The sequence below is a fragment of the Antechinus flavipes genome, chromosome 3, assembly GCF_016432865.1.
Source record: "Antechinus flavipes isolate AdamAnt ecotype Samford, QLD, Australia chromosome 3, AdamAnt_v2, whole genome shotgun sequence".
In the NCBI taxonomy this organism is placed as follows: domain Eukaryota; kingdom Metazoa; phylum Chordata; class Mammalia; order Dasyuromorphia; family Dasyuridae; genus Antechinus; species Antechinus flavipes.
In genome coordinates, this window is record NC_067400.1 from 152,311,466 (window position 1) to 152,324,774 (window position 13,309).

Below are 13,309 nucleotides of genomic sequence, written 5' to 3' on the forward strand. Positions count from 1 at the left end.
TCCGAAAATGAAGCATAAAAAAATTGATGTCATCTGGCCAAAGTTTTCAAAACCTTTAACCTGAGTCTTTAGAAACAAAACTCAGTTCTTTCCTACAGTCAGACACACTGTAACTCGACGCTAACAAAGTGATTTCATTTTGGTCCTCTTCAAGAAGGAAGGACAACAACCAACCAACTATGATGCTGTACTAGGCTATACATTTATAACATGTATTACATATATATATTTATAAACATATAATTTATAACATTTATGGATATAATAGATTTTTAAATACATTATAATTTTTGATATTTAGATATAATTTATAGATCATTTAAATAGATAAGAAACTTTTCAAACTTTAAAGTACTATGTAAATGTTAGCTATTATAATTATGTGAGGAAGAAAAGAATATTGCAAAAGGCTTCCCAGAAGATGTGGTATGTGATTTGAGCCTTGAAACAAATTACCTGTAGTAGGAAGCAGAAATAAGATAGTCCCAAGCACAGGGCATGTGTCTATGTGTAGGAAAGGTATTTTTGCTGATAAAGAAACTAAGATCCAAAAAGTGATTAATCTGGGCCTAGGATCCAGATACCATTCCAAGTTTTTTCCTAGTTCTACAATGTTGTGTCTGGTAATCAGGCAGACTAAGACAGAACTTTCATTTAGAAAACATGTTGATGTCTCGTGTACAAAATTAGAAACCAGTAAAATTCATATTGCCCAAGCAATATGTTGTTAGAAAATTATTATTTTTGATTAAGGCCTGTGATTTTACCAGTTGCAGTGGGGAGTCTCTCTCTACTAATGCAGATTCAAGATCTCATCCACAATTTCCAGTCTAGGGCTCATGATCAAGGTCTCACACAGCCAGTAGATATTTTGATATATGAAGGCCCCAAATCCAAGTCTTCTTGATTCTAAAGCTGATCTCCTATCTCCTGTGTTACAGTACTCTTTTCCCAAATTAATAGCAATTATAAATAGGTTGTTCATTTGTCCAATGGAGTTTGAAAATCACTGAGATTTTCAAGTCAAACTGTCTCATTTTGAGGAAATGGAGAAGCAGGTAGAATAGCAACAGTTTCTTACTAATAAGAATTAGGTCTAGAATGCCTGATCTCTCATCACTTGCTTTCAAATTTAGAGGTACAAGGTTTACCTTGGGGGCAAATAATAATTTCTCAGCTGCTGTACTTTCAGCAGGAAAAAAAAAACAAAAACATGCCGAGCAACACATGCCTCTAAATTTGAAAGCAACTGATGAAAGATCAGTCATTTATTTTTTATTTACAAAACATATGCATAAATAATTTTCATTTTTCACTCTTGCAATCCCCCAACCCTTCCCCCAAGTGGCAAGTAATCCAAAATGTTAACCCTCTGCAATTCTTCTATGCATATTTCCATAATTATCATGTTGTACAAGAAAAATCAGTAGATGCTTCATCTTAAATAACCCTTGTACTTCAACCAAGTTCAAGGCATTAATTAGACTTCTGAAGGCAAATGCAACCCTTCCTTAGACAAGGATGAGGTCATAGATGCTCCCTAGGTATAGGTATGTAGAGAGTAGATAACATACCTTGACTTTTGAGTTTTCTATCAGGTGCTGAGCCATGGATTTTATCAAAACTTCAAAGAAAAACCATGAATACTGAAAAGAAAGAAACATAAAATTATATGAAAAACCAACAAGAACAATGTCCTGTACAAAAATCTATACTCCAGAGCGCTATCTGGTTGTTTTGTGTCTAAATACAATTTTTATAGTGGAGTGGATCATGGAGAATAAATGGGGAGAGGGTGTCTCTGACTGCAATTACGTAACACTGTCATCTGTACAGCTCTAGTTTCAGAATCTTGCTTAAACCTTGTCTAAGTCATGGTATCCCATGACTCCTATTTGGGTTGATTAAGATTAGCTCCTGAATTATTCTATGGCCTTGCATTCATATCAGCTCAGCCTTAGTATTATAGAACTATGGTGTTTTCTTTTATTTAAAAAATGTTTTATGGATATTTTGTGGTTTTTTTATTTATATCGCCATCATATCTGAATTCTCAAAGAAACTATCCTTGTAAAACAACCTTTAAACAACACAAATCACTGACTCAACTCTTTCTACCTACCTTGAGGAGTTTATTGCTGGTAAGAAAGTCGGCAGAAGGTTTCAGGATCGTAGTCATGGATTTGGCCAGTTCTTCGTGCACAGTCTTATATTCCGAAGCAACATATGGCTCAGCTTTATAAGCATACTTGGGGGAAAGAGGAGGAAAATGAGATTTTAATAGGTCCAACCACCTGGTTATAGTCTCAAGGTGAGGTTGATGCAGTGGTTAAAAGTTCCAGAGGAAAAGATCTGCCCCATGAACTGAAACATATAGAAGTGAGGGATGTGATGGGAATTAGGCAGGCAAGCCATCAAGCCAGACCTTAGCTTGCCAGGAGAGAGAGAATTTTAAGTCACAATTAGGCAATCATTCATTAATTGCTTAGTATATGTGAGGCACAAGGAGACTGGGGAATAGGAGAAGAAAAGGACCTGGGCTATATATGAGTAAACATGAATGTAAGAAACTTTAGGCTGGATCTATGCTTTCGCTTTATTATATCTTTGACAGTGATGTCAACAAATAACCAGTATCCTGCAGAACAATTTGGTAACATATCTTTATTAGTTGAGAACTTAGCTGAAATATGTTTAAATTTCTTTTAAAATTAGTTTTAACTTTAAATCTTTATTAGTTGAAAACTTATCTGGAATATGTTTAAATTTCTTTTAAATTTAATAATCTATTCATAAAATTTTAAAAATCCTTTATTATAAAATTTCTTTCAATTATCATGTTTGTTATGCTTTTTGTACAGAAATATCTTTTTTATTGGCACTAAAAAAACAACAAATCCATCCCACGTCAAAAATTTAAAGAGGGCTCCCCAGTTTTAATGTAAGTATTAATTGTGTAACATGGATAATAACATTTATTTTTAAAATTTTTTAAAAATTCATTTTATTTTCAATTCCAAATGCTCTCTCCATCCCTTCTCCCACCCATTGAGAGGACAAGTCATATAATACCCATATTATGTGAAATCATGCAAAACATATTTCTAAGATAAGCCATGTTTTTTAAAAAATCATAAAAAATAAGAAAAGTAAAAAATATATATACTTTCATGTTCATTCAGAGTTCAACAACTACCTGATATTGACATTTACGTATTGGAGGAAAAGAATTTTTGCAAATACATTAGAGATTGAAGATATCTTTAGTGCAAATATTAAAAAGCTGTAGTTTTAAATAGTTTTTGGTGAAACCAATTTCAGAAGACTATCCCCAGGAATAAGGATATTTGTTCATGTACTCATCCATTTACCAAATGAATATTTATTAAGCATCAGTATACTATATGGAAAGCACCACACTAAGTGCTAGAACTATAAAGGCAAAAAAAAAAACAAACAATCTCTGCCCCCAAAAAATTTATATTCTACTGGGGAAACATGTACTTGGATAAGTAAATAGAAAGTATCTACAATGCAAATCTGTGGGATTTTTTTTATTGGGGGGTAAGGAGAGGGCAGCAACATACCTTTACATAGGACCTCAAGTGACTCTCCAATCCTTCTTCATGACATTGGGCAACCACATGGATAATGACTCTAATATCAAACGGGGAAATAAATCAATGAACATTAATACTGAAAGTAAACCATTCCAGTTCCAGTTCTAACCATACCTATCATTAACTAATCTATTGAGAAAAGGTGATTAGGAAGGAAATCATGATGTAAACAGAACTTTAAGAAGCCCTGCGTTTATTCTATATTCTATTGCTACAACCTATGGGCAAGTCATTTAAGTTTAGAAGATTTTCTCAGATTTTAAGCTGTACAAGAATTTCTGATCTGTATTTGGTACAAAGAAATTCCATACTAAAAATTCCATAAGCAAATGAAATCACAGGCCCAGAAGGCAAAACAAGATAAAAACAGGGATGTTATCAACACCATATGAAAGCAAAAAATGGATGAAAAAACCACAGTTGTAGAAATAAATGGGAGAGAGGGAACAGACCCGGGATTTACTGGGATAGGGAACTCCCAGATGGGGAACTGAATGACAAGCTTCATATACTGACATGCTCAAAGATAAGGTATTTTTACCTTACCTGGTCACATTGACTGCTACTTCCTCTTGGGTTGTTCTGGTGAGAACTCGAAAGAGCTGATTGAGTATGGTGGGTAGGAAAGCTATCATGACATGACCCTCCATTGCATGCAGACTCTATGGATAGGGAATGATATAGTCAGCCATTAAATAGTATAAATAAATTATAATAATTTGAAAATGCATATAAATATAAAAACTAAAAATAAATAAACATGATTGGTGTCTTTTGGTATTGTACTAAAATAATAATAATAATAGCCAGGCTTATAGTTTATAGAAAGTTTTATCATCCATCACAACAACCCTACAAGGTAGGTATTATCGACCCAATTTATAGATGAGAAAACTGAAGCAGACAGTAGTTAAGTGATATATATGGAGAGAGAGAGAGAGAGAGAGAGAGAGAGAGAGAGTGAGTGTGTCACATAGTTACTACATATTTGGGCTGGATTTGAACTCAGGTCTTCCTCACTCCAAGCCTAGCACTCAATACAATGTCCCACTAAGATGTTATTATAACAGAGGCATTTTTGGATCTTTGCCTCTATTTTACCTTTACACCTATCTATCTCTGAACTTTCCCTTGTACCTAAGAAAAACATGATACACAACAATCTTCCCTTGTAGTTCCCTATCTCTCTGACAAGAAGAGGAAGGTATGTTTCATTATCTATTCTCCAAGAATATTAAGGTTTTTTTTTTTTCATTGCAGTTCTAGCTCATATGACTCTCTTAGTTCTGTTGGTTTCAATTTGCTCATCTGTAAAATAGGGATAATAATTACATTTATCTCCCAGGGAGGATGAAATAATAGAATAATTGTAAAGCACTTAGCATAGTGTCTGACACATGAAAAACATTAGCTATTATTATTACTAATGTGATATTTCTCTGAATTTCTCATTTTTGTCATTTTTGTTGCATACTAATATTTACATATTATTGTTTATCCATGTAAAGGGTTACCCAGTTTATTTCTATTTTTTTTGATCCCACAAAAAAGTACAGAAATGATTATCTAGGTATTTTTTAGAACAAAGGTATTAAACTCACTACCTATGGGTTGTCCCTACAACCCCTAATAGTGGCCAAAGCAGATTTAAGTATAATTGGGAAATAGTTAAGAAAATTAATAAACATAAAATGTAACATAGATAATATTAGTTTGTGGTTTTCTAAGTCCACTTTTATTTGAGTTTGACAGTATTATCTTAGATTTCTCTCTCTCCCTCTCTCTTTTTTTCCTTCTTTGGTATAACTAAACTAAAATCTTATTTTATATGTTTGTACTTTTATAAATAAAAATGAAGACTTTCCCCTGAGAAAGAATAAAAGATGAATATAAAGTTTAAAAGGGTCTTTAGTTAAAATAACATAGACATTTGGGGAACCAAGTTATTCACATTTCCCTCAAAAAAAAAAAAGAAAAGAAAAATAGTTAGACATACAATACAAAAAAGTAATAACAAGTAAATGAAAACATGGAAAAACAAAGAATATAATACAACTTTTTAAAATTCCATAATAGCAAACAAAACAAGTAAAATACCCAAGGTTATGAAGGTAGGATAAAAATACCACAAAATAACTTGAAAGAAGTATTCAAATGGAAAAATAATATATTTAAAGAATTAACAGTGGGGTTTTTTTTTAATCACAAAAAGATATAAAAGTACTTATAGAAATTAAAGAAACAAAAGAGGACCTGAAGCTAGAATTATATATAATATAAAATATTTTAAGAAAAGCTGGGAAGAAATAAAAAATTACTAACATGAAGAAAATAATAAAAATAAAGCAGTTTATATAGAAAAGCAAAAGAGATGTTATTGGCATAAATATAAATTTGAGAAAACCCAATTTACTATTTTCTGGACAAGTCAAGCAAATCACTTAATACTGTTCCTTGCAAACCACATGCTGTGCCCCCATTAATTGCTGCCCAATGAATCATGTAAATTTTCCTTCTTTCCAAACAAACATCACTCTAGATTTACTTCATGGACTGAGCCTTCCTAGACTAATTTTACCTGGCTCTAGTCCTTCTAATGAGTTTTAACAGCCCCTATAGGCATTTATTTAAAACCATGATTTATCATCTTTCCACTGTTTGGAAATTATGAGAAAACAAAAATAGATGAGGTATCAAATAGTAATCTAATAAGAATACACATTTTTGCTGAAAGAGGGAAAACAGCAAAAGCAGATAATCAGATGGCTGGTACATGGGAGAAAGATCTATCATATCCTGTTTCAGAAAAGACCTTGAGATATATATCTATCTATGTATGAAAAAGTAAGAAAACATGAAAAATTTTACTGAATCCATCCTGTCATTGTATGTTACATCGATCCCTTCCGTCACCATATTTTGTTTGACCATGAAACCAGGAAACATTCTTCAGGATATTAATAAATTTGTGTTTTGATCTTAGATTTCTACTAGAACTTTTCTTTTCTCCTGCTATTAAATAATTAGCTTCTCAAAGGTAGAAACAATGCCCTGCTTCCCATCATACCTAAGATAGACCTCAAAACAGAATGGGTACTTGGGAAATATTGACTGATTGAAGTAAGGCTTATATAAAGAATGATGGTTATATGAAAGCAGAAAGAGGAATATGTGAAAAATATGAAAGATGTTAGAGATAAGAAGCAGATAAAGTCAGGAGTAGCACTCATTTCATCATTATTCTTAAAAATACAGGATAAGAAATGTGAATTATTACTATAATATTCAAAGGGCTTCAAGTCAGTTTCTCTTAAATACCACTTCATGCCCAGATAAAAATCCACCCAATCCAACTTACTTTAAAAATATATTTTCTAAAAAGAAATGATACCTTAAGATATTTTACAAGATCGTTTCCTAAGGCCTGAGCTCCAGATTCTGTTTTCTGGCAGTACTGAAAAAAATTATGTAAGTGCTGATCCTAGGAGAGAATTAAAAAAAAAAAAAAAAAAGCATAAAGGTAATGAAATTTTCAGAAACATGTCAAAACTTTTAGCTGAAGAACCCAGTCATTTTACTTTTAGTTAGAAATGCATGATGCTAAGAGAAAAGCAACAATTTTTTTTTCATTTTTAGGAAGAGAAACATTTCCATTCTTAAGCATGTATAATCAATAATGCTTTATGACACTGTGGAAATGGTAAATGAGAACACCCACCAAGCATATTAAATTACTCTAAGATATCTCAAAAAACAGGTAAATTGGTTGTTTTTTATCTGTACTTTTTATTTCTACCCATACTTTAAACGCAATTGATGATTTAAAACCAGTAGTTTTTTTTTTAATTACTTTGCTCTAATAAAAGAACAAATAAACATGAGCTTAATACAGTGTTTCAAGTAGTGTTAAAAAGTAGGATTTTGTTTTCCAGAAGAACACGTGACTTTAACCACACAGCTCTCCTATTCATTTAACCAGGATATTATTTACCTGAGTATACACAGTAGAAACAAGATGTGTTGAAACTCTCAACAGTGGTTTGCCTCCATCCACCCATTTAATTTCTGGCCCATGATGCTGAATGAATATGGAAAACACAAAATATCAACAGTGAATTCAGTTCCCTTATTTATGCTAAATCACAGTTTGTATAGGGAGTTGGGAGGGAATGACTCTCAAGAAGAGAAAGTAATGATAAAAAACAGAATTTTTGATCTGAAGAGGATCTTCAGATATGGTAAAGAGGTTTCAAGAAGGTCAATAATTACTCACTCAGAATGACAAACTAGGTAATAGCAGAATGAGAATAAAAACAAAACCTAAGTCTGATTTCAAATATAGTACAAATTCCCCCTTTTCCACTGTATTTAGCTGGCAATGCCATTTTAATATTAGGTTGAGAATAACTGTAATCCCCACACTATTTGTAACTTAATCATAATTTAGCGTATTGATTGGGAAAGACTGAATATTTGGGGAGTAAGTATGAGGAGCTATGCAGATAAATCATTTAGATAACTACAAATTGAGTTAACAACTACATTTTAAATTTCTTTGTTTATAAACTACAATAATAACTGACATTTATATAATAACTATGTTTGAAAACACTTTACATGTATTATCTCAGTTGGATTGGAGAATGACATCAGATATATATATATATATATATATATATATATATATTACATACATATATATCGATATAGATATAGATATATAGATATATATCTATATCCAGGCTTTCCTAGTTCTAAATTCAACATTCTATTTATCCTGTCACTGCTGCCTCCTTGGAAAAATACCACAGTGTCAATTAGCTATGGCCAAATAAAAGAAACCTCAAAAATGGGTGAAATAGTACACACACCAAGTCTATTAGCACTATAAGTAGAGAGTTTAAGGACCAGGCAAAAAAGACAAATAAACCCATTAAAAGGATTTGTGAAACATTCAAGCTTTGATGAATTAGAAAGGTAAAGAAACAGATAAAATAGAAGTTTCTTCATACTATTTATCTGAACATAGGACCCAAACCACTAATGACGGTGAGTAACTCTAAACAGCTCTGCTGATTGTAGATGTATATCCTATATTGAATTGCTGGCTGTCTTGGGGAGCAGGGAGGGAAAATGAAGAAGGGAGAAAAAATTGGAACTGAAAATTTTACAAAAAGAATATTGAAAACTAAATTTTTTTTTACCTGTAACTGGAAAAAATAAAATACTATTAAGTGGGCCTGGCCTTTTTACAGAGAGGACACTGCTCATCCATGAATGGACAAACACCGAGTAATACAGATATCTCTGTTTTACTGCAAAGGCGCCTCTGGGACATTCCAAGAGTGATACTGGCTGAGTCCCAGAGATCGTATTAACATTATCCGGCATTGTCTGCTCCTTCTCCCACCCGCCTGCAATATAAATAATTGAAAATGAAATACTGCTCCCTCTTGTCTCAAGAAATGTGTAGTCTTTGACATGCTCTGATGAAACACGGACAAAAAGAAAATCCCTCAGGATCATGTACCTTGCCCATTCCAAGCTCTTGGTAGCCAAGGTAGCCAGATGGGAGATTAGCTGATACCGGGATGTGCTGCTCACTGGTTACCACCCTTCCGTCTTTCAGGAGTGGAAGCCAAGAATATCCAACTGGAGAAGAGGAGGAAAGGTCGGGTTCAAATGAGGAGGTGTTATGCTAGGAAGCTAGTACATGGCCTAATGGTCTATAAGGAATCCCTTTTGGAGGTGTTAAGTGATTGATTACCACAGGCAGAGCATTGTACCAGCATTAAGAGAGAGAGATATTTTAAGACAAAGTCTTCACCATCATAGAACTCACAATCTAGAAGACAGCCGTCACACATATACATAATGATAACAAATATGCAAGATAAGTATGTTAGCAATATGCAATATACATATAATAATAAATATGCAAGAAAAGTACATTAGCAATATATAATATGCATATGATACATATACAAGAGAAGTACATTAGCAATAAGCAATATAATATGCATATAATACATATGCAAGATAAGTATGTCAGCAATATGTAATATGCAAATAATAATAAATATGCAAGAAAAGTACATTAGCAATATAATATAATATGCATATAATATATGTAAGATAAGTATATTAGCAACATGCAATATGCATATAATACATATGCAAGATAAATACATTAGCAATATGCAAAATACATATAATAATAAATATGCAAAAAAGTACATTAGCAATATATAATATAATATATGTCAGATAAGTATGTCAGCAATATGCAATATGCAAATAATACATATGCAAGATAAATATGTTAGCCAATAAATATAATATGCATATAATAAATATGCAAGATAAGGCCACATATGCATATAATAAATATGCAAAATAAGGATGTTAGCGACATGCTATTAATATAATATGCAAGGTAAGGACACTAGCCATGAAATATAATGTGCATATAATAAATATGCAAGATAAGGATGTTGTCAACATGCAATATAATATGCATATAATAAATATGAAAGCTAAATATGTTTGCAATATGCAATATAATATGCATATAATAATTATGCAAGATAAGCCCATTAGCAATACACAATATAACATTCATATAATAAATATGCAAGATCAGTATTGTTAACAGGGTATAAAAATGCTAGGTGAGCTTAGCTGGAGGGTGGGAGGGATTATTACTGACTGTGGGAACCAAGGATGGCCATTTTCATAAAAGAATTAGCATCTAAACTGGACCTTAAAGGGCAGGTAAGATTTCAGCATGTCAAGAACATGCCAAATACTAAGAACATATGGACAAAGGCATGAAGGCCAAACTTATAGGACTGGTAGAGGGGAAGGCTGAGTTTAGTCTGAGAATAGTGCATGTATAAGGGAATAGCATGATATTAGATTGGAACGTGGGGTATTACACAACAGGAAAGGGGCCTTGAATGCCAGGAATTTAAAAAAATTTTTCCACTGGCAATAGGGAATCAATTTTTCCTTTAGATGTATAAATTAGAATGCATAGAGACTCCTGAACATGGGTCTATAAAGGAATTGTAATAGATGTTTTGCCATTTTTTAAGTTAGGAATTTAAAATTATATTTTCCAAAATGTTAAAAAAAAGACTAGGTGAGAGTCACCTCTACATACCACAGATATTAAAACATTATATAAAAAAAGTTTTGCCAGCAACAAAAGGGTTTATAAGTAAAACAACAAAACAACCTGAGAAGCAGTTTAAAAAGACACAAAATGAGACACTGGTAACCCAAACCTTGAGTTTCAACAACATCTTTCTTCTTCGTGCTCCCTTTATTGGAATTATCACAGCTGACATGGTAGAATGTGAACAACAAATGGTGCTTTTCGTGAAGCTGTGTGGGCAATTCTATTTTAATCTGAAAACACAAGAAAGAGAATACCACTGCTACTGATTCCCTACAAACAATTAACAACAATTCCTTGCCAGGACAGTCAGTGGTACAACATGCATGTCACCCAAAGCACAAACATATACTTGTTCTCTGCCTCCACGTTTAATACTTCCATTCAAAAACCTCAGACCGGGCCAGAGGGGAAATAAATACTCCCTCAGCCACAAAATAGAAACAAGTGTGGAGTTAGCTAATAACCTTGACTTAGAAAGATATTTGCAGAGTGCCTGGCACATAATAGGTTGAGTAGAAGTAAAGTAAAACATAAATGTTGAATGATTAATGAATAGATTGATAGTTCATTGAAAAAAGTAGCATGTAGCACAGCTGCTTCACACAATCAAGGTTACATAAAGTAAAGTGAAAAAGAATTTGGTGATTTTTAAATAAAAGTTATTCAATAATTTTAATTCAGAGTACTTAATAATGGATAGCACCGAGAACTAGTGGTTAAGTCTCAGAGACAAGAAGCTATGTCTCTGTACCTCTGACATGTAGTCGATGAATGAATCTGGGAACTTAATCTTTCAGAAGAGGGGCAGGAAATCCCTAAGATTAAAAACTGAAGATCTGCTTTGGTCAAAGGGAGTTACCTCATGGATACTCTCTAAACCAGATTAAATCAGACATTTGGAGATCTCCCCCATTGCTGCCCATATTAGAATAATTCCAACATACACAAAATTCTGAGGTGAAGATAGCTGAGGTTAAGAAACTTAAGCATTAAATTCAGTCAGCACATCTTAACCTTGGGGGGTCCCTTTTTCCCAAATGGGCAACAAAGAGAAATGCCTAAAACTGGCTAAAGCCATTTTAATCTTAAGAATATCCCTTACTTCATCATAAAGTTCTGGGTTTTGTTGATGATGTAAAACAGCAGCCGAAGAGCTTCTGGTAAATATTGGCCCACCGGGTCTGCCATAGATGCACTAAAAAAAGAGTAAAATTAGAAAATACATTTTGAAACAGAGATCTAACTTTTTAAGATCAATATTTTAAGATAGAGGAAATGTGAATTTAAGAAATAGCTGTCTTTAAAAATGAAATTCAAAGTAGAAGCATATTAAATAGTAACATAATCTTCTCCCCAATTATTATTTCCTATTATTAGTACTGCTAGTAATTAACATCATAATTATTAAAAAACAATCAATAATATTAAACATTAATTAATAATATTAATTGTTGGATTTATCATTAATCCTTAATGTGGAATGAGACAATTATTTATTTTATTGGTTCATATTGGGCAAAGTTAATTAAACATTCACAAAAGATGTTCACTATTAGATGAAGGGAAATGATGAGTTACACAATTTTTTTTTTTTAGCTACAGCATTTATATAATGGTTTCAAATTTTGCAAAGAACTTTATAAATATTATCTCCTTTGGTCCTTATAACTACCTCAGGATGGGAAGGGACTTGCTTTTAATATACCCATTTTATAGATGAGGAAACTGAGGCATACAGAGGTTAAACAGTTTCTATGATATCACATAGTTAGTGAATGTCTAAGACTGGGTTTGAACTAAGATCTTCTGACTCTAAGTCCAGTGCTCTATCCACTGTACCTACTAGTCATCTGCAAATAGACTAAATTTGAAATGGCATAATTTTACTTTTATTATCTATATAGGTATATACATATATGTATATATATTTTATCTGTATATATATATATATTCTCCTCTGATAAAATTTCTTTTATCAAAATATATTCAAATGCATGTAATCATATGGCTATCAAATATATGTAATAATATGCATTTTCTTCACACAGTGTCTGGGACAAAAACTGGATAGTAATCCTCTTCTAAAAGACTCCATAACTCAAAGCCTCTGGCATTTTTTATATTTTCACTTGAGGTCAGAAAACCTTGCTACATTCATAATAGTACTTTACCAACTCTATCCCATGTGGACCCTAGCCACTGACTGAAGAGCTTAAATGACAACCTTCATCCAAGAAGGGAGAACCAAAAGGAATGTGGACTTGGGAGTGAGTTGTAAAAGTCAAAAATTTCTTATATTGTCGTTTTAAAATGAGACTTTAGTACCTTGGAGTCAAGCCTCCTTCCTAACACTTCCCTTTCCTTGCTACCAGTATATCCTTCCCCTCCCTTCCTTCCCACTCTAGGTCTTCCCAGAATAAGCGGTGATGACACTACCAAACCCCCAAACCTTCCATTATTTTTTTCAGCACTATCCTTTCTCTTTTTGCCTCAAGGGACCCTTCCC

At 32.6% G+C, this 13,309-nt stretch overlaps 1 protein-coding gene across 14 annotated transcripts in view; it reads right to left on the reverse strand.

Moving 5' to 3' along the window:
• The window catches only part of DOCK9 (dedicator of cytokinesis 9), a 341,819-nt gene that overhangs the window by 101,525 nt on the left and 226,985 nt on the right, over nt 1-13,309 (reverse strand). For all 14 annotated transcript variants that reach the window (XM_051984046.1, XM_051984058.1, XM_051984056.1 and 11 more), the window contains exons 19-27: nt 11,906-11,998; nt 10,910-11,033; nt 9,151-9,272; nt 7,612-7,698; nt 7,012-7,101; nt 4,167-4,282; nt 3,588-3,657; nt 2,123-2,248; nt 1,575-1,646 (exon numbers count right to left, since the gene is read on the reverse strand). In XM_051984046.1, coding sequence (XP_051840006.1) covers nt 1,575-1,646; nt 2,123-2,248; nt 3,588-3,657; nt 4,167-4,282; nt 7,012-7,101; nt 7,612-7,698; nt 9,151-9,272; nt 10,910-11,033; nt 11,906-11,998 — 900 coding nt within the window. The remainder of the gene's footprint in view (nt 1-1,574; nt 1,647-2,122; nt 2,249-3,587; nt 3,658-4,166; nt 4,283-7,011; nt 7,102-7,611; nt 7,699-9,150; nt 9,273-10,909; nt 11,034-11,905; nt 11,999-13,309) is intronic.